We start from the raw sequence: 27988 nt of genomic DNA, 5'->3' as shown, positions 1-27988 counted from the left end.
TTATTAGAGCCCTGTAGACATGACAAAACACGACTATAGTCACATTTATACTCTTTTTATTTACAACATATTGCGCAACTGCAGGGTCTTGAGACACATGCTAACTCGCAAACTAGAGAGCTAGCGACCTAAACGGTAGCCTTCAAGTGATTTCCTTTAAACTTAAATAACCAAAAACTTACCACTTCCACATGGATAGGGAGGATAACTATTAACAGTTATTTAACCTTTAACATGAACATTAATCAAACGTAATAATTTTTTCTGGGTACATGATACCATACAGCATCCATATCAAACTTGCGTGGGCCGCACTAACATTAAACTTTCATATCAAGGCAGGGGCCTAAAACTAGTGTTCTGCGGGCAACATTTGGCCCGCGGGCCAAATGTTTGAGACCCCTGTTCTAGACGAAAAAGACAAAAAAATATGCATTTGTATTTCTTTAAATTCTTTCTGGAACTGCACAACCAAACAAGAAAGTGTCACCAGATCGCATCCAAAGAAACAAAAACCTCCAAAATAAGCAAGAAACAAAGTCCGAGGTCACGTTATTCTTGCTAAAAAATAGTTGGCTACACCACTTTGTGCACTTAGATGAAAAATATGGGTTATTAAGGATAAGAACGTGTCATAAAGGATGGTTGCTCACAGAGAGATGAAGCTGTCCGGTATGAAGTAACTCATAGCACCAGTCTATCTTCTCCTCCTTCCTGGATGACTTGACCAACAGACGCCTCATTCTGTGCTCTTATGAAGCATTGCCTCTTGCACTCCATCAGCTGCTCCAAGTCTCTCCACATCTTCATTTGCTCCATGTTCATGCTGTGGTTCTCCCTCACCAGTTTCTGCTTCTCACGCAGCTTCTGGATTAGACATAGTAATGGTAATGCATCAGATTACAATTGAATGCATCCCATAATCAGTTCCCAGTTCCACATGTCCAAAAGGAGTAGGAAGAAGCAAAGCTTATTAAATCCTACCCCTCCATCTGGTACTTTTACAATCAGTAACTGTTACATTTGTTCACTTCCTGCTTTCCTAATATAATTTAAGTTTTTTTTTTTTACTTTATTTTAGTTTTATTTAATTTTTTGTCGCATACCGAAGTAGGAGGTGATATGAGCATCCAATGCCATAATGGGTACCATAGTAAGTGTCAATATAGTGATATATATAGCACATCATGACTGGTTCAAGACTCTTCATCCTTGTATTTAGCAAACATCAACTGCTTGTATTGTTTCTTGAATTGGCTCATCGTTGTGCATTGTTTGATTTCCTTACTCAATCCATTCCATAGTTTGATTCCACATACATTTAGCCTCAGGACTGCAGAGACTGTTGATATTTAAAAAAAAAGATTAAAGACGAACCTTTTTAATCAGCCTTTTAACTAATATTTTTAAACTTTTTTAACATTTTTTTTTATCTTTTTAGTCTTATTTTATGCTCCTAGTCTTCATCTTTTAACTCCAGTGTTTTGTTTTTATCTTGTTAATCATATTTTATGCTCTTAGTCTTCAGCTTTTAACTCCAGTGCTATTGTTTTATCTTTTTAGTCCTATTTTATGCTTTTAGTCTTCAGCTTTTAACTCCAGTGCTATGTTTTTATCTTTTTAGTCCTATTTTATGCTTTTAGTCTTTAGCTTTTAACTCCAGTGTTTCCTCAGTGGGGGTCCTCCACACTGGGGGCTGCGTCGGGTCTGCTGAGGGGGTGCCATCCTTGGGTCCCCTTCGACCCGGCCGGCTGGGGGTTCTTCCCTTTAAATGTGGGGGTCCGCCCGTCTGTCGGAGTCGGGGGGCCCGGGTGCTGGTCCTCCGATGGTACGGCCTGCAGCTTCCTCCCAGTTTGGACGGCCCCAAAGGTGGCGTTTCCTTGTTCCTCAGTGCCATGTCATGTCTCCCTACTGTGTGTGATTGTGTGATTGTGTGTGTGTGTGTGTGTGTGTGGGTCTAGTATGGAGGGTGGGAAGGACGGGCTTTCTTTTGTTTCTTTGTTTTTTTTCCTTTTAATTGTGGAAATTGTTTTAATTCTGTAAAGCACTTTATGTTGCATGTCTTTGCAGGAAAAGTGCTATACAAATAAAGTTGATTTGATCTGATTGACTCCACGCTGCTATTATTTTGAACACACCCCTTTCAGTTACTCAATTAGGAGCATGCACATCATGGATGTTGGATGTGTAGGTTTCGGTGACTCTGCTTCACTTTAAAAAAAAAAAAAATCTGGAATGTAGTAATATTTCCACCAAAAACAGTGATTGATCTGCTTATTCATGCTAAACAGCTAATATTTTGAACACAACTGTCAATAAAAAAAAAATGTCAACACCTCACCTTGCCGAGTAATTCCTGCTCTGCAATGTTCTTCATGTACACTTCCCTACAAACACAAGGTTATAATTATAATTAGTACGCACACCATAGCTAATTCAAAAGAAGTACCCCTCTGTTTTGGTTATGCTGTGGCTCATTAGTACGTCCCTAATCGATAGTCTAGTTCCAAATGTGGTAACAACTTTCTAATACCTCTTTATGTGGAATTTGCAGCAGTTCAACTGACTGTGATGTTAGGAAAAGCTCGCTCCCCCCGAGGGTATAAAAGGGTTATTCATTTTGCAAGCAGCTGCTTGGCTCGATTCTGCACGCTCACCTGATGGCCTTTTTCCTCTCCTGGACATCAGAGGACACGTAGGCCTTCATCTCTTCAGCCGCTCGCTGTATTTGCATTTCAATGATCTGTGGAAGACACAGATGGGTTCACTACAGGGGCAGGACACTTGCACAAAGGCATCAAGGTGGGAGCCACAAGGGGTTGGTCTTCATTTACCGAGGGTTGTTCCTAAGACATGGAATGTTAGCTGTCTAGTGGGGAAGGACCAGGAGATTAGGGTTTGGGTTCCTGAACCCAGTTCATGAGGGGTCAGACTTGTTTGATATGGATGCTGTATGGTATCATGTACCCAGAAAAAATTATTACGTTTGATTAATGTTCATGTTAAAGGTTAAATAACTGTTAATAGTTATCCTCCCTATCCGTGTGGAAGTGGTAAGTTTTTGGCTATTTAAGTTTAAAGGAAATAACTTGGAGGCTACCGTTTAGGTCGCTAGCTCTCTAGGTTGCAAGTTAGCATGTGTCTCAAGACCCTGCAGTTGCGCAATATGTTGTAAATGCTTCCCAATTGGCTATTGTTTCATTTCAGGTGACAGTCACAGGGTTCAACTCAAGATATTTCTATCAAATAACTTCATAGTGTACCAGGTTTTATTTCTACTTCTCGGCAGTTTGAAACGCAGCATTAGTAAGCACTTTAAGGCAGGGGTCTGAAACACGCGGCCAGCGGGCCAAATGTGGCCCGCAGGACACTAGTTTCAGGCCCCTGCCTTGATATGAAAGTTTAATGTTAGTGCGGCCGGCGCAAGTTTGATATGGATGCTGTATGGTATCATGTACCCAGAAAAAATTATTACCTTTGATTAATGTTCATGTTAAAGGTTAAATAACTGTTAATAGTTATCCTCCCTATCCGTGTGGAAGTGATAAGTTTTTGGCTATTTAAGTTTAAAGGATGAAGGCTACCGTTTAGGTCGCTAGCTCTCTAGTTTGCGAGTTAGCATGTGTCTCAAGACCCTACAGTTGTGCAATATGTTGTAAATAAAAAAAGTATAAATGTGACTATAGTCGTGTTTAAATTGAGTTTGAGACCCCTGTTCTACACTATGGAGTCTTCCCTACGAACGATATCTGTCTGATATCATCATCTGATATGCATGAGAATAATATATTTACTGTTGATAATGATATCAGTACATATGTGATGATATGCTCCACACACCTTAAGCTGGCTGGGTCATTACAGCGCCCTAAAGGGAGTATCGGAACAGTGAGGTTTATTTAGTTTTGCTGTAGACTGAAAACATTGACATCAAAAGATGAATATGAGACGAGAGATCAACATTTTAGCTTTTGTTTTCCAGGTATTTACATCAGGACCGGATGTGCAAGTTTTTTTATTTGAGCAAATGTCTTGGAACATGTGACTGACAGGTGTGTTTTGTTGCGTATGCTTATTCAAACAGTAAATAGCAGCGAATGTCCAAGCTCGGTTTCACATCGAAATGAATACAAGACCAGAGAGCAACATCGACAGTTCTATGGTTTTCATATTTTCACCTATAAATACGGTTCACACGGGCAAAACCGAACCTACCCAATCTGGAACTGAGGATGGACATTCAGTGGTATTTATTGATTCGATAAGTACGTAATGCAATCAGGGGCACCTCGGCAAAAAAAACATACCCGTCAGTCACAGTTTCAATATGGTTACCCACATTACAAAAGGTGCTATCTTCTAAGCATCCAAATGTAAATACCTGAAATTCACTTTTTTTTTTTTTATGTCAAACTCAAATGTTTTCAGTCTACAGCAAAACTAAATAAATTGGCCTCACATTTCCAATACTTCTGGAGAGCAATGTAGATATCCCAGAATGAAAAGTACACAGACTAAACACTCCTGATCAAACTCGTAATACCAGTTGAATAATTGCAATAATTTAATAATTTGCGCTGTTGGATCTGAAGGAGGTTCTAAGTAAAGCTCTAAAATTCAAAAAGAAGAAATGGTAGTGATATTTTGTTGAGAAAAAATGTATTTATAAATAATGTATTTCCTGGACTATTTGTCACACTTTTTTTCATAGGTTGGCTGTTCCTGCGACTTATACTCCAGAGCGACTTATAAATGAAAAAAAATGTTTATGTTACATAAACACTGGACACCTTTTCTGTTCATGTTTATTTTTTTATTTTAGCTGAATAAGCATTATATTAGCATATCTTACACCTATTCAGCCTGTTCTATATTCTTTTATTAATGTTAGAACTTGCCTTGGTGAAGTAGTTTGTAAAATAAATTACCCGCAAAAAATGCGAGTTATAGTCCAATGCGACTTATGTATGTTTTTTTTCTACCTAATTATGCATTTTTGGCCTTGTGTCTGTTATACTCTGGAGCGACTTATAGTCCAGAAAATACGGTAATATTCTAATTCCGTACATTAATATAATATACCGTATTTTTCAGACTATATGTCACACTTTTTTTTCACAGGTTGGCTGTTCCTGCAACTTATACTCCAGAGCGACTTATAAATGAAAAAACTGTTTATGTTACATAAACACTGGGCACCTTTTCTGTTCATGTTTATTTTTTATGTAGCTGAATAAGCATTATGTTCTATATTATTTTATTAAAGTTAGAACTTACCTTGGTGAAGTAGTTTGTAAAAAAAATTACTCGCAAAAAATGTGACTTATACTCCAGTGCGACTTATGTATGTTTTTTTCTACCTAATTATGCATTTTTGGCCTTGTGTGTGTTATACTCTGGAGCGACTTATAGTCCAGAAAATACGGTAATATTCTAACTTCGTACATTAATATAATATACCCTATTTTTTGGACTATATGTCACACTTTTTTTCATAGGTTGGCTGTTCCTGCAACTTATACTCCAGAGCGACTTATAAATGAAAAAACTGTTTATGTTACATAAACACTGGGCACCTTTTCTGTTCATGTTTATTTTTTATGTAGCTGAATAAGCATTATGTTCTATATTATTTTATTAAAGTTAGAACTTACCTTGGTGAAGTAGTTTGTAAAAAAAATTACCCGCAAAAAATGTGACTTATACTCCAGTGCGACTTATGTATGTTTTTTTCTACCTAATTATGCATTTTTGGCCTTCTGTGTGTTATACTCTGGAGCGACTTATAGTCCAGAAAATACGGTAATATTCTAACTTCGTACATTAATATAATATACCCTATTTTTTGGACTATATGTCACACTTTTTTTCATAGGTTGGCTGTTCCTGCAACTTATACTCCAGAGCGACTTATAAATGAAAAAACTGTTTATGTTACATAAACACTGGGCACCTTTTCTGTTCATGTTTATTTTTTATGTAGCTGAATAAGCATTATGTTCTATATTATTTTATTAAAGTTAGAACTTACCTTGGTGAAGTAGTTTGTAAAAAAAATTACCCGCAAAAAACGTGACTTATACTCCAGTGCGACTTATGTATGTTTTTTTTCTACCTAATTATGCATTTTTGGCCTTGTGTGTGTTATACTCTGGAGCGACTTATAGTCCAGAAAATACGGTAATATTCTAACTTCGTACATTAATATAATATACCGTATTTTTCGGACTAAATGTCACACTTTTTTTTCACAGGTTGGCTGTTCCTGCAACTTATACTCCAGAGCGACTTACTATAAATGAAAAAACTATGCATTTTTATGCATTATGCATTTTTGGCCTTGTTTGACTTATACTCCGGAGCGACTTATAGTCCAGAAAATACGGTGGTAATAATAATAATAATAATAAACATTAATATGGAACTTTTTCTATAACTTACATTGTATATTAGTCTTATTTTGCATAAGAAGCTGTATGATGAAAAAAAAAAAAAAAGCTCAGAAAATGTCCCCCGAGCCGCTGCACTAAGCGATTGCTTGCCTCGGACTTGCAGTTGATGGAATGGTATCTATTCTCCTCCTGTGCCGCCTCCTCCCTCAGTGCTTTCACCTCCTGCCAATCACAATTAGAATCCACTTTACTGCCAAGAGAGTGCAAAATCATTGCAAATACTGTAAGTATACAGTATCTATCGAATACAGTAAGTAAAATTCACAACCTCAACGTGTAAAATCCCACGAAAAGGAACTATACCTGCTCCAATTTCGACCTGTTGCTCTCCAGACCAGCAGCGCAACTTTCATACTGTGACTTCTTCTCCTCGTAGTCCTGATTTATCACCTGAAATGAAAATAGTCCATCCGCACGGAACAAAGACATCAATTTTCCATGCAAAATCATAGCAAGACCTCAATTTCAACACTCTCCATTTATAGCATCGCTCAAAACATGGCGTCACTTTGAGCAAGTTAACCAACAATAGCCTCTTACAAAGTCTATTTCTGTCTTTCTGCTGCAGCGTTTCATTGGTCGATATTAGCAGAAGATGGAGCGCATGTAGGAAAATTTAATCCTCCGCCTTTAGCAGAGCAATGTGGGGGGGCTTTCCCATCAAGCTTTTTTTTTTTTCTTTTTAGGCCATGTAAATGACTGTTAAAGTACCCAGTCACGATAATGGACAAAGTAATAGATTTGTCAATGTAAACCATTTGATCTTACGTTCAAGACAGACTCATAGTTTATCACTATCGTATGGCTTAAGTGGTGTTGTGTCAATATTTACACACACACATAATAACAGTCTGTATTGATATATACTTGTGTGGAAAATATACGGTAGATAACATGATTGCACTACAGTCCAATACTAACCTGACACTGCTGCCTCAGTGACCTCAGCTCTTTGATAATTGGAGCTAAGGCCGACTTTTTCTCCACGATCATCGAGTTTAATTGCTTCACCTATGAAAAAATATCGACAACAATCATGAGGATATTTTTTTTCCCCCTCTTCACATGCAAATGTAAAATAAATATACAGATACAAATATACAAAATATACTAAATTTGCGGATTTTTAGTTGAAAACTCCCCATTCATGCTTTTTCTTTATGAATATAGGTTGCTTTTTTTGCGCTTAATATTTATGAAAATATGTAAGCATTATAGCATAATATTATAGTATACAAGAGTGGGCTGAAAAGCTCTTCATACACTGACTGAGAAGGCGTTATGTCACAGCTATGAAACTTAGTAAGTATTCAAATTCAACCTCTCCTAATATAAATATCGTATTTTCCGGACTGTAAATCGCTCCGGAGTATAAGTCGCACAAGGCCAAAAATGCATAATTAGTCAGAAAAAAACATACAAAAGTCGCTTTGGAGTATAAGTCGCAGGAACAGCCAACCTATGAAAAAAAGTGCGACAAATAGTCCGGAAAATACGGTATATTATATTAATGTACGAGGCTAAGTTAGAATGAGTCTCTCCGGAGTATAAGTCACACAAGGCCAAAAATGCATAATTAGGTAGAAAAAAAAAACATACATAAGTCGCACTGGAGTATAAGTCGCATTTTTTGCGGATAATTTATTTTACAAACTACTTCACCAAGGCAAGTTCTAACATTAATAAAATAATATAGAACAGGCTGAATAGGTGTAAGATATGCTAACATAATGCTTATTCAGCTAAAATAAAAAATAAACATGAACAGAAAAGGTGCCCAGTGTTTATGTAACGTAAGCAGTTTTTTCATTTATAAGTCGCTCTGGAGTATAAGTCGCAGGAACAGCCAACCTATGAAAAAAAGTGCGACATATAGTCCGGAAAATACGGTATATTATATTAATGTAACATTTTTTCTCAACAAAATATCCATTAACAACCTCCTTTTTGCTAAACACACTAACACTAGAGTATAAGTCGTATTTTTGTAATATAATTTACAAACTACTTCACCAAAACAGACATTACGTCATCTTGGAAGGTAAGTTCTAACATTAATAAAAGAATAGAGAACAGGCTGAAAAGGTGTAAGATATGCTAACATAATGCTTATTCAGCTACACAAAAAATAAACATGAACAGAAAAGGTGTCCAGTGTCGCTCTGGAGTATAAGTCGCAGGAACAGCCAACCTGTGAAAAAAAAGTGTGACTTCTAGTCTGGAAAATACGGTACTTTACTTTTATTTTCATTAACGACTTGATTGTTGCCAAAGGCAAGATGTGTTTGGTTAGGTGTTTGGCTAAAACTTATTTATATTATTTCTTCAACTCTGCTTTCTTTTTGATAAAGGCTGCAAAATAACCCAAAATGGAGTTACATAAAGTGCCAACATTTGATAAAGGAGGTGAGAAACAGTGTTGAACTCAAGAAATGTATCATTAAATAATTATTTATCACTTTCATTCGCTATTAATATGCATTTAGAATTATTTAATGCCTGTACAATTATAATTGTGATTTGTGTTAATATTTTTGAGACTTGTGGCGTAACTGTGTTAGTTGGCAAAGAACTACAGAGTTGACTGCTAATGACATCATAGACAGGCGACAGAGCTGATTTACAGTTCCTATTTCCATGTTGTAGCAAGTACGTTTAGTAATAAATACACAGCTGGACTCATGCAGTGTATTAATAACACAAGATGCGCGCCATATTGTACGCCAACTGGAAGATGTACGTTGTTTTTGAGAAGGTAATATAGTACTTTTGGTCATGATTGTCAAAGATATGAATAATTGTCAAAGAATCTGTAATAACGTGCTGTACAATATTGGTATTAGGATACCTGGAAGAAAACCAATATGGAGCATTGGTACTTAGTAGTACTATATGAGACACTGTTCCCTCTGCCATCAATGGGTTCTTTGCCATCAAAAAAGGCGAAGGTGATGGCCTCTGTGTTCTGGATGCAAGGGCCAACGGCTAAAGAAGTGTGTCAAAGTGTGTAATTGTTGAATTAATAATAATCAACTTAATAGTGAACATATTCTGACCTAAAGTCCAGTGTTGGATTGATTGATTAATAGTTACCATTTCAGACATGTCGTCCAGTGTGCGTCCCTTCTTTTCATCGAGCTCACTCTTGATGGCCGACACTCTCTCCAGTTCCTCCTGAGTGTTGCTGTAGCCGGAGATACCCTTCTCAGCCTCCACAGATTGCTTCAAAACCACACGAGAGAGAGAGAGAGGCAAATTAATGAGACACGAAAACTTGAAAGAAGCAGATCTTATTTAATCTTCATCATTTATTCACATTATTTTTAAAGGGGACCTGCTTTGCTCATTTTCAGCCCTTTGTATTGAGTTGTGGACTTCTATAGAGGAGCCACACAAAATAACCCGCACAAAAAAACTTTATAGATCTTCCAGAATCTGCACCTATTCCAGCTGAATTTCATTGGATCTGTTTTCATTTATTCCCCTTCGCTTATTTAATTTGATTTATTATTATTTTTTCTGGGGCGGCACGGCGGTCTAGTGGTTAGCGCGCAGACCTCACAGCTAGGAGGCCAGGGCTCAATTCCACCCTCGGGCATCTCTGAGTGGAGTTTGCATGCGTGGGTTTTCTCCGGGTACTCCGGTTTCCTCCCACATTCCAAAAACATGCTAGGTTAATTAGCGACTCCTAATTGTCCATGGGTATGAATGTGAGTGTGAATGGTTGTTTGTCTATATGTGCCCTGTGGTTGGCTGGCCACCAGTCCAGGGTGACTGAAAAATTCATTCATTCATTTTGTACCGCTTTTTCCTCACGAGGGTCGCGGGCGGTGCTGGAAGCTATCCCAGCTGTCTTTGGGCGAGAGGCGGGGTACACCCTGGACTGGTGGCCAGCCAATCACAGGGCACATATAGACAAACAACCATTCACACTCACATTCATACCTATGGACAATTTGGAGTCGCCAATTAACCTAGCATGTTTTTGGAACGTGGGAGGAAACCGGAGTACCCGGAGAAAACCCACGCATGCACGGGGAGAACATGCAAACTCCACACAGAGATGGCCCGAGGGTGGAATTGAACCCGGGTCTCCTAGCTGTGAGGTCTGCGCGCTAACCACTTGACCACCGTGCAGCCCATGAATGAATTATTTTTTCTTATTTTAAAAGTAAATGTTGATGTGATGTGGTAAAAGAGTCCACAATTGTCTTTATTGTTAATTAATGTCATTGATATCGCCCTTCTGCGGTATAAGACAGCTACGCTAACTCGTCACATCCAAAGGATGAGGCAGAGAACTGTCATAGCTCAACAAATCCCAGCCAGGGATGCAGAAAGAGCAGGGGGAGCAGATGCAAGTGTCAGAAATAGAAGCTCCACATGGCCTCGCTCAGACCGCCTATCAACAAGTCAGGCGCTGGGACCACAAAGAGGTGTGAAGCCGTTTCCAGGAAGCTTACAGCACACGCTTGAATTGTGGGGGGGAGCTCAAACACAAACAGAACATTTTAATAGAGGTGGCCAATGCACAGCACACACACCAAACAGTGGTGGAGGGCTTGAGTGCCTTGCTCAAGGGCAATTCAGCATTGCATTCCTTGTGGGAGGAAAAAGAGCATTTCCCTCCCTCGCTGCTTCATTCATATTTCCTCTAGGGTAAGTCTTCAATGGGATAGCTGCCCTATTTAGGAGGCTATGATGGAGATTAAACGCCACAAAGCGACGAGTTAGCATTTTTTTAAAAGGATAATCTGAAAAGTTACCAGTTTCTCTTGGACAGCCTCGTGTCTCTGCTTAAGAATTTCTTCTGTCCGTTGAAGAACGCCGTACTCTGCCTTCAGCTCTGCAATTTCTTGACGTTTTTTCTTGTACACCGTCCCCTTGCTGCGCAGTTTCACCACCAAACGTTTGAGCTACGAAGGAACACAACACATCATTTAGTCTTACGTTCTTAAATAGGTCAATAATACATAACAGGAAAGGCACTGGATGATTTGTTTTTTTTAATTGTCACTCGTACATGCAATCAGACACCAAAAGGAAATAACTCAAAATTAAAATGTGAACATGTCATAAAATGACTGGAGAAACACTGTAGACCAGAGGTGTTCAAAGGGCAGCCCGGGGGCCATTTAGAGCCAGTTCTGGTACATTCTAAAGACATAATTAAACCAAAAAAATGAGGAAAAAAAAGTTAATGTGCTGATACTAACAATAATAATAATAATAATAGGTGTCACGGTGGTCTAGTGATCACAGCTAGGTGACCAGGGTTCAATTCCACGAGTTTGCTTGTTCTCCCCGTGCAAGCGTGGGTTTTCTCCGGGTACTCCGGTTTCCTCCCCCATTCCAAAAACATGCTAGGTTAATTGCCGACTCCAAATTGTCCATAGGTATGAATGTGAGTGTGAATGGTTGTTTGTCTATATGTGCCCTGTGATTGGCTGGCGACCCCGTCTCTCGCCTATAGAGAGCTGGGATAGGCTCCAGCACCCCTGCGACCCTCGTGAGGAAAAAGCGGTAGAAAATGAATGAATGAATGAATAATAATGGCCGGCATAGCGGTCTAGTGGTTAACACGCAGACCTCAGAGCTAGGAGACCAGGGTTCAATTCCACGAGTTTGCATGTTCTCCCCGAGCAAGCGTGGGTTTTCTCCGGGTACTCCGGTTTCCTCCCACATTCCAAAAACATGCTAGGTTAATTAGCGACTCCAAATTGTCCATAGGTATGAATGTGAGTGTGAATGGTTGTTTGTCTATATGTGCCCTGTGATTGGCTGGCCACCAGTCCAGGGTGTACCCCGCCTCTCGCCTAAAGACAGCTGGGATAGGCTCCAGCACCCCCGCGACCCTTGTGAGGAAAAAGCGGTAGAAAATTAATGAATGAATAATAATAATAATAATAATAATAATAACAGTAGGGCTTCACGGCGGATGTGTGGTTAGTGCACAGACCTCACAGCTAGGAGACCCGGGTTCAATTCCACCCTCGGCCATCTCTGTGTGGAGTTTGCATGTTCTCCCCGTGCATGCGTGGGTTTTCTCCGGGTACTCCGGTTTCCTCCCACATTCCAAAAAACATGCTAGGTTAATTAGCGACTCCAAATTGTCCATAGGTATGAATGTGAGTGTGAATGGTTGTTTGTCTATATGTGCCCTGTGACTGCTGGGATAGGCTCCAGCACCCCTGCGACCCTCGTGAGGATAAGCGGTAGAAAATGAATGACTGAATGAATAATACAGTGGTTAATGAACAGTTCCAAGCCAACTGTGATAAGTAGTAAGTAGTATGTATGTACAGTATATACTGTGAAGCAGGGTGTGTGTGTGTGTGTGTGTGTGTGCAGGGTAAATCTGCCTTCTTCTCCCCTTGGATGACATGCTCTGATTCCGCAGTCTCCCCACCTCAGTTCCGCCTATAGACAATGCCACCTTCAAGCAAACAGCATTGAATTGACTTTCCCCAATCAATAACCTGTTGTGTGTTAATAATAATAATAATAATAATAATAAAACAACAGTACCAATTCAATTTGTTAACACGGTGTCCAACACGTGTGAGATAAAGGCCAGCAGAGGAAAGGGATTAAACCAGCAGCAGAGGGGAGTCCGTGCCCTGCTCTGACATTGGATCTGTTCAGCCAGCTATGTCCAACAAACAGCTCCATCTGGCAGACTCGCTGCTGCTAGTGGATGTTGAGTTGGCCCCCCTACCCCCGAGTGTCTGTCTGTCTGTCTATCGGGACACAGTGAAACTCCTCCACAATGAAGAGCAGCTATAAATGAACAAGGACACATGAGAACAGTCCCAGAAATCACAGAATGTGCTTCACGTCCTTTGGGGACCCGAGAAGCTTGATGTAAGAGGGAGCGGGCGGAGGGATGGTTCAGAGAGTATATTGTATGTGTATTTTAGGACATCAAGGGCAGACGTGGCTGAGAGAGGACTTAACAGAGTAGAATAATACTCCGTAGTCTTCCGAACAGTGTGTTCCCAAAACCGCTCCTGTTGCCAAACAAACAGCTCAGCCGGAACACAATTGACCACTCAAAACAAAGTGCAGCAACGAGCCGACAGCGACACTAAGAGTGCAGTGCATCGCTGACAAATGAGCAAGTCCACAAAACAAAATGAAGACTATTTAGTATTTAAGCCAGGGGTCTCAAAAATGCAGCCCGCGGGCCAAATGTGGCCCGCAGGACACTAGTTTGAGGCCCCCGCCTTGATATGAAAGTTTCATGTTAGTGCGGCCCGCGCAAGTTTGATATGGATGCTGTATGGTATCATGTACCCAGAAAAAATTATTACGTTTGATTAATGTTCATGTTAAAGGTTAAATAACTGTTAATAGTTATCCTCCCTATCCGTGTGGAAGTGGTAAGTTTTTGGCTATTTAAGTTTAAAGGAAATAACGTGGAGGCTACCGTTTAGGTCGCTAGCTCTCTAGTTTGCGAGTTAGCATGTGTCTCAAGACCCTGCAGTTACGCAATATGTTGTAAATAAAAAGAGTATAAATGTGACTATAGTCGTGTTTTGTCATGTCTACAGGGCTCTAATAATGCTTTGTTCATTTTAATTTGAAAAAAATAATTTGTCTACCCACCAATTATATGTGGTTTTTTTAAGTTTTTATTATTTGCCGTTTTATTATTATTATTATATTTATTTATTTATTACTGATTGATTGATTTTCTTTATTCTTGATTTGTTTATTTATTTTTCATCTTATTTTGTGGAGAAAAATAAAAAGTAAGATATTTAAGAACAGTGGAATGTTTTATCAGAGCTTTTCTTGTAGAAAATTGGAACCAAAGCGAAGTTTTTTAAATTTTTTTGTTTTTAATAAATGCGTTTTTTTGGGTTTTTTTTTTTTTTTGGAAAAACTGATGTGGCCCAGTCTCACCCAGACTCTAGCTCCAGTGGCCCCCAAGTAAATTGAGATTGAGACCCCTGCACTATAGGGTTGTTATTTCATGCCTAGAGGGCTCTAATAATGTTTATAAGATCGCAAATGGGTTTTCTTTGCTCTACTACAATATTATACTACAAAAAGGTTAAATAACTGTTAATAGTTATCCTCCCTATCCGTGTGGAAGTGGTAAGTTTTTGGCTTAAAGGAAATAACTTGAAGGCTACCGTTTAGGTCGCTAGCTCTCTAGTTTGCGAGTTAGCATGTGTCTCAAGACCCTGCAGTTGCGCAATATGTTGTAAATAAAAAGTATAAATGTGACTATAGTCGTGTTTTGTCATGTCTACAGGGCTCTAATAATGCTTTGTTCATTTTAATCTGAAAAAAATCATTTGTCTACCCACCAACTATATGTGATTTCTTGAGTTTTTATTATTTGCCGTTTCATTATTGTTATTATATTTATTTATTACTGATTAATTGATTTTCTTTATTCTTAATTTGTTTATTTATTTTTCATCTTATTTTGTGCAGAAAAAATAAAAATTAAGATATTTGAGAACAGTGGAATGTTTTATCAGAGCTTTTCTTGTAGAAAATCAGAACCAAAGCAAAGTTTATTCATTTTTCTGTTTTTAATAAATGCGTTTTTTGTTGGGTTTTTTTTGGGAAAACCTGATGCGGCCCAGCCTCGCCCAGACCCTAGCTCCAGTGGCCCCCAGGGTAAATTGAGTTTGAGACCCCTGCTCTGGAGCGACTCATAGTCCATAAAATACAGTAATATTCTAACTTAGCCTAGTACATTTCTGGGGGCTCTCCGCTGCTTTGCTTTTTTCGAATAAATTCTATTCACCATTTGCCAGAAGCAAAGACACCAGCTGTTTATTTCTTGCTGCCAAAGCATCTCCTTTAAATTTGAGTAATGCAACGTCTCAAGAAATCCCATGCCAAAGCAAGCTGTCCATCAGCTGTGTCTGCACTGATGGCAAAAAAAAAAAAAAAAAAATGTGATTCAGATTTAAATCAGAGGAAATTCAACCTCTTCATCCACTGGTCAGAGCTGTCAAGAGTCAGGGGAATGAACAGTATGTGCACCATCAGCTGGGATTGACAGCATCCTCACAGAATACACTAAAGACCAGGGAGACATCGTTTTAGAGCTGTCGTGATGCTTTACCTACTCAAACAGCTTTTTGGCACTTTTTCATCTGTTTGTGGCTGTGTGGTTTTTAAAAAAAAAAACAACATTTATCATAGTTTATAAATCTGTCAAAGCTGTCATAGTGTATGAATTAATTGCAGCACATCCCCAACCGGGTTCTGCATTCTGCAGATTTATTTTCTCTGATTTAATTTGTTAATCATTTTCCATGGTCATTTCAACAGAATGTGCTTTGATGGTGCTAAATGCAGGAGGGGACAAAAATGAGTTCTGAAGCTATGAATGTTGTTTTGGAGGCTACATGATATCATGTTCTTGTTTGCATAATTAGCCAAAATGCAAACTCCGCTTAAACACGTGCCCTGCGCCTGCGCCAAAGGGTTGTGGCCAGTGTACTTTGCAATTTTCATGAGCAGCGCAGTTTGGTGAAGCGCTGCGCTGCACACCCACGCCTCCATTCCTCCCAAGTGGCAAAGACGGAGAAGAGAAGGGCATGAGAGGGTTTTAACACAGCCGAGTGTAATCTCAACCAATCAAATGAATGTTTCTCATTGCCTTTAAATGCGCAGGATTGGACTGTGCATCAGACGCCACAATTCGTGTCATTGCACCACCTTGTGGGACACGTCATCTGTTCCATGAGAAAAAATGAACAGTAAACAAATATATCCGAGAGACAGCTTTTAACAACCAACTTTAAATTAATCATTGTTTTTAGTTGTTGTTAATTATTAGTTGTCTAATCGGTCACTTTCTGTTTCCACAAAATGCGTGCTATGTGTTGGCTCATTTGCATACTAACAATGATTGGATGGGAGGGTGGAGTTTTTCACTTCTAAAACGTAGAGCCGGCTCCGGTTGGGATCATAGTTCATCAGTTCCTATTTTGCGTGACGTATTTGATCTGACATCAGATATGATGGGACAATTAATACAAAAATGTACATGCTGGATGAGACTCTTACATAGTGGTTGCTTGAATTGAAATGTGCCGGACACTCTGAAAAACCTGCCTGTGAGATTTTGGTATTTTGGTGTGACTGCTGTCAGGGTCTAGGTACAGGGGAACAATTACAGGAGTTGTACACATGCCGTATATGTATATATGTCATCATTGTCGTCACCATTAAAGGTTAAATAACTGTTAATAATAATTATCCTCCCTATCCGTGTGGAAGTGGTAAGTTTTTGGCTATTTAAGTTTAAAGGAAATAACTTGAAGGCGACCGTTTAGGTCGCTAGCTCTGTAGTTTGCGAGTTAGCATGTGTCTCAAGACCCTGCAGTTGCGCAAAATGTTGTAAATAAAAAGAGTATAAATGTGACTATAGTCGTGTTTTGTCATGTCTACAGGGCTCTAATAATGCTTTGTTCATTTTAATGTAAAAAAAAAATGTTTTATTATATTTATTTTACTTATTACTGATTGATTGATTTTCTTTATTCTTGATTTGTTTATTTTTTATCTTATTTTGTGCAGAAAAATAAAAATTAAGATATTTGAGAGCAGTGGAATGTTTTATCAGAGCTTTTCTTGTAGAAAATTGGAACCAAAGCGAAGTTTTTTAAATTTTTTTGTTTTTAATAAATGCGTTTTTTGGTTTTTTTTTTTTTTTTTTGGAAAACCTGATGCGGCCCAGTCTCACCCAGACCCGAGCTCCAGTGGCCCCCCACGTAAATTGAGACCCCTGATGTACACTAAAGATGAAGGGAAAAGTTGACTTCCAGGCGTTTTGTTCTGGATCTTCTCAGTTGGATCCTATTAATAGATCTTTATGGGAATGTGTGTGGTGGTGGTGGGAGGGGGGAATGGGGGGGGATGAGTACTGTTAGACAGTGAGCAGTCCGTGTTTGGATAGGAACAGAAATAGCTTCTTGTTTTCTTTGGTTTGAAAATGAACAAGCACACGCTAAAGTTCACGTGTGATATCAGTTATCAGTCACAGACAATAGTTTGCTTATCCTCCCAAAAAAAACAAAGATGATGTGCATCCATTTTTGAAATAATCCCACACCAAACTTATAAGTTATCTGATAATTGACGGCCGTATTCATTTTTGACAGTAACCAATCCCTGCATAGGTGTACCTCATCACCCCGGATGACCTCCTCCCCATTGGAGGCCCGTCCCTGGTCAGTTTTATGTTTTAGCTGCCGTTCTGCTGCAGCTAACTCCTCCCTCGCTTCCTGCAGCTCTTCTGCTTTTGCTTCCTTTTTACGGATGATGATGGAGGCCTGCAAGAGTCACATTACAAGGGAAATATAATCAAAGGTGTTTTAGTTTAAATGTGACATTGAACACATCAATCATGTTTACAATTCAACATATCCAAAATAGAGTTTGTTCACTCTTGTGTTCTATTTACAGTTCTTGCTGATGAGATCGCCATGACTACCAATAGCTTTGTCCATATATTGCAACAGTCGATAGATAGATAAATAGATTTTTTTTTCCTCCAAAAAAATAGGCCATTTACGACATAAGTCAGTAATAATTTATGTGATAATACATGTAAAATGTACAGCATACAGCTGGATAATTATTATTATTGTTTTTTTTTTATTATATTTATTTGGGCAAATACACAAAACACCACAGTGCATCTCCCACACCAATCAAAATACAACTCTCCATTATTTACATCTGTATTCACCTGTTATTATTATCATTGTTATATATTATTGTTATTATCATTATTATTATAATCTTTATCATTATTACCATCATTATAATCATCATTAATATTACCATTTTCATCATTATAGTTAACAATTTTTGGATTTTTTTATTAATTATTTAATTTTACAGACTTCATTGCTTCTTATAGAGTGCTGTATCGTTCCATCTGTTATTTTCGGAAATCCGCAGTATTTGTGCTTTTTATTGTCAATTTATTAGCCCACTTTTTTGTGACATTTACATATCGTTTTCTGGATCGCATGTGTCTAATTTTGTGCATTAAAAAAAAAACAAGAAATTGAGACTGTGTCTGGACAGGTGACCAACCCTAACATCAGTATCTTGTTAAACACTACCTGACGTGTTTATTAGTTTGGTTTCACTATAACAACATTATTAATATGATTGGTTTTGCTTAAAAATGCACACATTTAGTTGTATTCAGTGTTTAAAAAAAAATATATATATATATATATATTTAAGGGCTCTCATGGAACTACATTTAAAAATATGTGGATTTCATGGCTCTCTTGGCCAAAAAGGTTCCTGATACCTGATCTAGTGCAAGTCTGACAACCAGGCTAAAGGCTATAATGTCACTTTGAGTCCATTCATTCATTCATTCATTCATTTTCTACCGCTTTTCCTCACGAGGGTCGCGGGGAGTGCTGGAGCCTATCCCAGCTGTCTTTGGACTGGTGGCCAGCCAATCACAGGGCACATATAGACAAACAACCATTCACACTCACATTCATACCTATGGACAATTTGGAGTCGCTAATTAACCTAGCCTGTTTTTTTGGAATGTGGGAGGAAACCGGAGTACCCAGAGAAAACCCACGCATGCACCGGGAGAACATGCAAACTCCACACAGAGATGGCCGAGGGTGGGGAAAGAAAATAAGAAGCCAAAAAGTTACCACTTCCACACTACATAGGAGGAGAACTCATTCATTCATTTTCTACCGTTTATCCTCACGAGGGTTGTGGGGGTGCACCCACGCATGCACCGGGAGAACATGCAAACTCCACACAGAGATAGCCGAGGGTGGAATTGAACCCTGGTCTCCTAGATGTGAGGTCTGCGTGCTAACCACCAGACCGCCGTGCCGCCCACTTTGAGTCCATGTGCTCATAAATCATCTTATCATCATTTAGTTCAGAGGAATATTTACCTAAACGTGGATTGTGTTAAAGAGAGAAGGGTTATGGAGCAGAATATATTTAGATATATTTATTTACTTTTATTGAAAATGTTAATCCAAAATCTAAGGAGAACATCAAGCAAGAAGGAGGAGTTGGAGAGTGCAAGCGATGGGTCAAAAATAGACATTTTTATGGGCCTATCAATAACTTGTGTATTTTTTTTCCATTCGCTACTGGTCCCAGATTCAAACATTAATATGCGAGACCCGACATTGAATGCACCTTTTTACGGCTGTCTTGGAGGTAAATCGCATGTTATAATGAATAAATAAACAAGATTAAAAGAAAAAAAAACAGCACCTGCTGCCTGTATAGAGTTAGCTTGTCATCTCTCGGGTCGCTTCTCATCATCTTCTTCTCAATCAGCTGATTTATCTGGGAGTCAACTTCTTTAATCTGTCAAAAGATGAGCGACAATAACAGTCTAGTTCAACAAAGCTAAACGTATACAAGATAGACAAAGTTCAGATTGGTTATCCTGCGCCAGACCTTGTCCCCCATCTCCAGGAGATCACCGTGGCCCAAAGCGGGTTCCGTCGCCACCCTTTGAAGATACTGCACCGTACGCCTGAGAACCTCCAACTCTTTGGGTAGTTTCTCAGACACCATGTAGGAGTTGATCTTGATCTCCTCTTCGAGTCGCTTCATCAAGCCTTCGGGAAAAAGACAGTCGAAAATGTTTTCACCCTCATTTTTATTGTGTTTTTCATTCATTCATTTTCTACCGCTTATCCTCGCGAAGGTCGCGGGGGTTGCTGGAGCCTATCCCAGCTGTCCAGGGTACACCCTGGACTGTTGGCCAGCCAATCACAGGGCACATATAGACAAACAACCATTCACACTCACATTCATACCTATGGACAATTTGGAGTCGCTAATTAACCTAGCATGTTTTTTGGAATGTGGGACGAAACCGGAGTACCCGGAGAAAACCCACGCATGCACGGTGAGAACATGCAAACTCCACACAGAGATGGCCGAGGGTGGGGAAAGAAAATAAGAAGCCAAAAAGTTACCACTTCCACACAACATAGGAGGAGAACTCATTCATTCATTTTCTACCGTTTATCCTCACAAGGGTTGTGGGGGTGCTGGAGCCTATCCCAGCCGTCTTCGGACTAGAGGCGGGGTACACCCTGGACTGGTGGCCAGCCAGCCAATCACAGGGCACATATAGACAAACAACCATTCACACTCACATTCATACATGGACAATTTGGAGTCGCTAATTAACCTAGCATGTTTTTTTGGAATGTGGGAGGAAACCGGAGTACCCGGAGAAAACCCACGCATGCACGGGGAGAACATGCAAACTCCACACAGAGATGGCCGAGGGTGGGGAAAGAAAATAAGAAGCCAAAAAGTTACCACTTCCACACTACATAGGAGGAGAACTCATTCATTCATTTTCTACCGTTTATCCTCACGAGGGTTGTGGGGGTGCTGGAGCCTATCCCAGCCGTCTTCGGACTAGAGGCAGGGTACGCTGTGAGGTCTACGCGCTAACCACTCGACCACCGTGCAGCCCTTTTATTGTGTTTTTTTCAATAATATTTTTAGAATGTGCTGTGGGCTAGTAAAAAATGGAAATGTAAAGCTAAACTTACTATCTGGACTGGAATCAGCCGCAGCCTGTCGCATGTCCTTCAACTGCTGTTGCAACCTCTGCAATCTTTGCTCTGCCTGAAACAGCTGAACACAAAGCATTGATTAGTAGCGCAGAGGCAATGATAATATTTTGAACAAAAGCAATCTTCACTCGCTAAATGTACTGCAAAAAAAAAGGTCAGTAAGGATAATTCATAATGCCGCCTACAGAGAACATACTAACTCCTTATTTCTAAAATCACAAATACTTCAACTTGCTGATATAGTTCATCTTCAAACAGCTAAAATACTGCAAGGGTAAAAATAAGCAATTAGCTAAAAATGTCATCCAATACTTCTCTACAAGAGAGGAGAAATATGATCTCAGGGAAGAAGTACATTTGAAACACTTCTATGCTAGGACTACGTTAAAAAGCCATAGCATTTCAGTATGTGGAATCAAACTATGGAATGGATATATATGATATGTATATATATATAATTCGGTATGTGACATATATATATATATATTTTTTTGTCATGTACCAAAGTACGAGGTAATTTAATTAATTTAAATTTTTTATATTTTCATATTTTTAATATAATTTATATGTTTTATATTTGTATGTTTTTGTAATTTTTATTTTTTTTACAAAAATAAAAAAATAAAATTACAAATAATAAAAAATACAAGTAATTTAATTAATTTTATTTTTTATATTTTCATATTTTTTATATAATTTATGTTTTATATTTTTTATTTTTGTCATTTTAATTTAATTTATTTTACAAAAATAAAAAAATAAAATAACAAAAAATAAAAAAATACAAAACATAAAATATATTAAAAATATGAAAATATTAAAAAAATAAAATTAATTAAATTACCTTGTACTTCGGTACATGACAAAAAAAAAATATATATATTTTTTTTTATATTTTTTATATATTTTTTTATATAGCGATATATATATATATATATATATATATTTTTTTTTGTCATGTACCGAAGTACAAGGTAATTTAATTAATTTTATATATATATATATATATATATATATATATATATATATATATATATATATACACACACGGTAGGTAGGTAAACAGGAGGTGAACAAGTGTAACAGTTACTGATTGTAAAAGTACCAGATGGAGGGGTACAATTTAATAAGCTTTGCTTCTTCCTACTCCTTTTGGACATGTGGAACTGTGAACTGATTATGTGATGCATTCAATTGTAATCTGATGCATGTTCAAATGAAATAAAACCATTACCATTACCAAAAGTCTCGTACAAAGTGTGTTCAAGATGATGTAATATAATTTTTCCACTTCTCGGTGGTAGCCCCACAGGTGCTGAACCTTCAGCTTCCTCAGCAGGGCATTAATAGAGGTGTGTTTAGGCTATTTATTAAGTAAGAAAATTGCCATGTGACCCGGTTTTGCAAGTTGTGGGAGGTAATTTTTTTTCTTTGTCACAGTACATGTCGGAACACTGCTACCGCAAACCTTGCTTTGTTGTAGGCAAGACAATTATCTTGCTACTCAAGATACTCAATTATGTTGCCACCTATTTCCACAACTATGGTTGTCTCAGTTCAAATGTTGGGTAAGGTTCTTTCTGGTGTTTATTTTTAAATATTTGCACACATCTGTTCCACCCTTTAGCTGTTTAAATAACAATTTAAATATCTGCATGATAGAAGATGTTGTCTTCCTTTAGGTTTCTGTTCATTATGACTCAAAACAGGCTAGACTTGTCACAACAGTGCATTGAGTACACAATAGCGAGCATGTTGCATTTATGAAGGTAATAATGCTCTGCTTTTGATTTGCACTGCAGTTATGTAAAATACTGTACTTGTGTTCTGGCCAGGGAATAGCGGTGTGAAGGCCCTATTAGTATTACTGCTTATTATTATTATTACGTACATTTCCAAGCATTTTGAGAGGGGTGATAATTGTGATATTTCAGAATTACTGAACACAAAACCCCAAAAGTCACCCAGTAGCAACCCTTATATATTTGAAAAAAATATACAATAGTCCCTCGCCAATTCATACTTCCAATTTTGAAGCGTTTATTCACAAATATATTAATAAAATATGCCGGTTTGCATTTGAATAGGGCCTATTATTAGTCAAAAATGTGTATATTTAAATTTTAACTCATACGGTCAGCGCTTCATCATTATTGGTGTTTATGATGAACATGTATTACTGCTTATTATTATTATTACGTACATTTACAAGCATTTTGGGGGGGATGATAAATGTGATATTTCAGAATTACTGAACACAAAACCCCAAAAGTCCCCCAGTAGCAACCCTTACATATTTGAAAAAAATATACAATAGTCCCTCGCCAATTCATACTTCAAATTTTGAAGCGTTTTTTCACAAATATATTAATAAATGATGCCGGTTTGCAGTTCAATAGGGCCTATTATTAGTCAAAAATGTGTATATTTAAATTTTAACTCCTACGGTCAATGCTTCATCATTATTGGTGTTTATGATGAACATGTATTACTGCTTATTATTATTATTATTATTACGTACATTTCCAAGCATTTTGAGAGGGGTGATAAATGTGATATTTCAGAATTACTGAAAATAAAGCCCCAAAAGTCACCCAGTAGCAACCCTTATATATTTGAAAACATATACAATAGTCCCTCGTCAATTCATACTTCCAATTTTGAAGCGTTTATTCACAAATATATTAATAAAATATGCCGGTTTGCATTTGAATAGGGCCTATTATTAGTCAAAAATGTGTATATTTAAATTTTAACTCCTAAGATCAGCGCTTCATCGTTATTGGTGTTTATGATGAACATGACCCCTCCCTAAACTAAACATTGGTCACTTCCTGAATTCAAAGCCCCACCCAGGAGCAACAGGAAATGACAAACAAGTTTAGACTTGCCGAACACTGAGCTGCATGGGTGGGTGTTCAATGCTGCTTTGCAGCTTAATTGCGGTTGTAGTTTGAGGTTCATATCCATTGATAAATGCGTTCATATAGAAAAAGCCTGCATGCTATTTGTTGACATTATCATCTTAAGAATGTTACACAAATTACATAAATATGTAATTTCAGGGTCATTTGTGTTAAACAAGTGTAAACCGGATTACTTGATTCTTTTGTTCTTGCTTCTGGTGAGCCAAATCTTCTTCCCTCTTCTTCTCAACTCTCAGCAGTCTGGCCTGCTCCAGCATCTGTTGATGGCTGGACACTGACTCCACCTAGTGGAAGGACAAGAGCACAACAACTCGTTATGATATTGTGTCCCATAAATAAATAACCACACACCTCCAACAGAGTCAAGTTACGCCTTCTTGGAATGGTTGTTTGGTGTAAGATCAACACCCCATTACTTTGCTGGCTTATTAAATACAACTTTACAAGCTGTCAGATCCTTGTCAGGTCCAGTTGGAGAAGTTGATAATATATAACCAGGGGTCATGTTTTCATTCCACTGTGAATCCTACCGCCTGCCAAACATTGCAAGAGCAAAAGGGCACCGAGGAGGAGTTCCCTCACCCTCTTTTTCATCCTCTCCACACGTTTAATGAGTGGGCCTTTCTCTTCCTCCATTGCAGTAATATCCTGTTGGGAAACATACAGAAAACGTTTTTAGAAAAAAGTATGGTAATGGTTTAATTTTAATTGAACATGCACAAAAAAATTACAAAAGTAAAAATTTTTGCATGTCCAAAGAAGTAAGAAGTATTTAATCCAAACCCGGAATTCAATGTTTTCACACAAACACAATAAATAATAGTACTAGTATATCATCATAAAATAATAGTATAATAAATAATTAAGTACAATCAACATGGAAGAACAAGTTCAAGACTCTTTCGTTCGTCCGTTTTCTACTGTTTTTCCTCACGAGGGTCGCGGGGTACACCCTGGACTGGTGACAAACCAATCACAGGGCACATATAGACAAACAACCATTCACACTCACATTCATACCTATGGACAATTTGGAGTCACCAATTAACCTAGCATGTTTTTTGGAATGTGGGAGGAAACCGGAGTACCCGGAGAAAACCCACGCATGCACGGGGGAGAACATGCAAACTCCACACAGAGATGTCCGAGGGTGGAATAGAACCCTGGTGTCCTAGCTGTGAGGTCTGCGCGCTAACCACTCGACTCTTTGTATTTTATCATCTTCAAATCCTTTATCACTTTATAGATGTCATTAACATACAAATTGAACAGTTTTGGTTCCAATATTGACCCCTGGGGTACTCCACATGTAATATTTAATCTTGCAGATATTCATTCATTTTCTACCGCTTTTCCTCAAGAGGGTAGCAGGGGTGCTGGAGCCTATCCCAGCTGTCTTCGGGCGAGAGGCGGGGTACACCCTGGACTGGTGTCCAGCTAATCACAGGGCACATATAGACAAACAACCATTCACACTCACATTCATACCTATGGACAATTTGGAGTTATTCGCAATTACCTGAGCATATTTTCGGAATGTGGGAGGAAACCGGAGTACCCGGAGAAAACCCACGCATGCACGGGGGAGAACATGCAAACTCCACACAGAGATGTCCGAGGGTGGAATTGAACCCTGGTCTCCTAGCTGTGAGGTCTGTGCGCTAACCACTCGACTCTTTGTATTTTATCAACTTCAAATCCTTTCATTAACATACAAATTGAACAGTTTTGGTCCCAATATTGACCCCTGGGGTACTCCACATGTAATATTTAATCTTGCAGATATGTATTCTCCTATCTTAACATATTGCTTCCTGTTAGCTAGGTAGCTTTTGACCCAATTCAATATTAATCCACTGATTCCGGAGCTTTCTAATTCGGTTGGTAGAATACCGTGATTGATAGTATCGAATTTTTTGTCAAATCCATAAATACTGCAGCTGCACACTTTCTATGGTCTATGGCGTTGGCCATTTTCTCGGTGAATATGAATATGAGTTCTGTGTCCGTATTGACTATCTGCAAGCAATTCATTCTTATTAATAAACATGTCCAACTTGTTATTGAATCAATTATTTCAGAAAATTGTGTTAATAAGGACACTGGTCGGTAGTTTGTAAATTGATGTTTGTCTGCATTTTGACTACTTTAGCTGTTCAGTTCCATTACAGTGACAATATTAATGATTCCCTGTTTTGTCAGTGAGAAACATGAAATTATGATTCCTCTCGGTCCAGAATTGTTCAATCTCTTCTTGTAGTTCCGGTCCAATATTTACAAAGTAGTTGTTGAACTTTTCAACTACCTCATTCATATCATCGTTATAGGGGTTTCCAACCATGGTAGTCTTAGTATTTAGAGATATGAAAGTATTCTAACAGACCATTACCTATATATTGTTTATATGTTTACTTGCATATATTTTAATGTCTTTACTTTACTTACAACACTCTTATTGTCACTAGACAGCCACAACAGCCATTGAGATTGTGTAAAAAGTTGTGTTTTACCCTCCTGATTTCTGCCGTGGAGAAGCCCGACGTTCTCAGCTGCTCACACTCCTTATGGTTTGTCTTAAATCCCTCCACCAGTTCTTCATACTTGGAACACACACATATATACATTACCTCATTTGCTACTGGATTTAGCCCCTGTGCCTAAGTTTGACATGTCCGGTGTAGTACAACCTGATGATAGGTATCACTGATAACGTCGTCGGCCAGGAACTCTGCAGGAACATCGAGTTTAACAAGAAAACGAGCCAAATAAGCTCTTTTCTTCAACTCCGGGACTCTCTGCAGCAACCAGTGCAAAATGGGATGCACCGCAGGTTTGCTGCCGATCACCAGACCTTGTCTGAAGCTGCTTCTGTTGGGAGACAAAACAAAGCAAGGTATAAAAATTGTATGATCATGCAATTAGGTATCCCACTTTCAAACTACCTGGTCAAAAAAAAAGGGTCACACACGGCGCACATTTGCTGTGGGGTTCAGGTATGGGTTCTGTTGTGGCCAATCCATGTATGAAAATGATGTCCATGCTTCCTAGCATTGTAATCTTGGAATATGCCAGTGCTGCCAGGGATAAACATTAATCCACTGATAATAACCGTATTTAGGTAGTCAGTTCACTTTATTCTTTAAGCACATAATGTTTCTGGACCTATACCTAACTCTATTTTCTTGGTTAAATCCATGTGGTGACCTTTTTTTGGGCCAGGCAGTGTAGAAAAGTGCTTTAAAATATAAGATATTTAATTTTGAACTGCAACAACTTACAGATCAGACTGGTTGCCAGGTGGTTTGTATTTTAGCATCCCGAGCAGAGAACACATTCTCTTAGCGGTTTGTTCGGGCATTTCCTCGCGAATATCAATCGCTTGCTGAAAAATAAAATTATCAAAACTCATTCATAACATAATGATTGTGTGTGTGTATGTAGTAAAACACCAAGTTTTGTAATACCTGTAAGATTACTTACCTTTGGGTCTACTTCAGCTAGGACATCATTCAACACTTGAAGCAACTGCATCGGCTCGAGCGAGTCAAACGTGATGAGATTAAAGTTTTTCTTAAAAGGGTCTTTGTTGAGTTGTTCGACGATTAACTTTAATTGCTCACTCATTTTATCTGGATTGTTGTAGTTATTTGACGAGTGGAAGCTTTCACAACTTGTGCCTTTTCCTCCTCGGCTAACATCAGCTAGCAAAACAATCCAAGAATCCAAAGACGTAATGGTGCATTTGGGTAGCACGGAGGAGCTGGAATTTGTACCACCCTATTATAATCTCTTTTTTGTGAGTCTTCGAAGACCTCTTTCATGTCTTATGTCATACGTAAAAAGTACGTGTTCTCTTCCTCATATGTATTTACAAAAAAAAAACATTTGAATGAATGTATTCGTGAATCTAAATGAAAAACAAAATAATACTTTGTTAGTTGTTGACATAATCGTCTGCAAAATAAGAAATCCACGTAACAAACTCTTTGAAATACTAGTTTCGAATTCTGTAAACACT

The 27988-nt window shown here is 38.3% G+C and overlaps 1 protein-coding gene across 3 annotated transcripts; it reads right to left on the bottom strand.

Moving 5' to 3' along the window:
* Positions 1 to 21: 21 nt before the first annotated feature.
* ift81 (intraflagellar transport 81 homolog) lies at positions 22 to 27762 on the bottom strand. Of its 3 annotated transcripts, XM_058071553.2 has the most exons (18): positions 27451 to 27758; positions 27249 to 27352; positions 26658 to 26838; positions 26481 to 26570; positions 24553 to 24618; positions 24144 to 24254; positions 21020 to 21104; positions 19902 to 20065; positions 19713 to 19808; positions 17615 to 17761; positions 11219 to 11368; positions 9546 to 9674; positions 7374 to 7463; positions 6756 to 6842; positions 6543 to 6614; positions 2658 to 2743; positions 2342 to 2387; positions 22 to 867 (listed from the first exon to the last, which is right to left on the bottom strand). In XM_058071553.2, exons 1-18 carry the CDS (start codon positions 27592 to 27594, stop codon positions 685 to 687), a joined length of 2031 nt encoding a protein of 676 aa, XP_057927536.2. In that variant the 5' UTR covers positions 27595 to 27758; the 3' UTR covers positions 22 to 684. The 3 variants fall into 3 exon arrangements, with proteins under 3 accessions (XP_057927536.2, XP_078645328.1, XP_057927537.2); XM_078789202.1 differs by lacking the exon at positions 2342 to 2387 and having other exon boundaries at positions 683 to 867; positions 27451 to 27760; XM_058071554.2 differs by lacking the exons at positions 22 to 867; positions 2342 to 2387; positions 2658 to 2743; ... (1 more) ...; positions 6756 to 6842; positions 7374 to 7463 and adding an exon at positions 8251 to 8643 and having other exon boundaries at positions 27451 to 27762.
* Between the last annotated feature and the right edge of the window lie 226 nt (positions 27763 to 27988).

This window comes from Doryrhamphus excisus, linkage group LG3, assembly GCF_037039965.1.
Source record: "Doryrhamphus excisus strain RoL-2023G ecotype Guam linkage group LG3, RoL_Dexc_Guam_v1.1, whole genome shotgun sequence".
Taxonomy (NCBI): Eukaryota; Metazoa; Chordata; class Actinopteri; order Syngnathiformes; family Syngnathidae; genus Doryrhamphus; species Doryrhamphus excisus.
The sequence above is the reverse complement of the archived record's forward strand: the minus strand, read 5'-3'. Positions and strand labels throughout refer to the sequence as shown.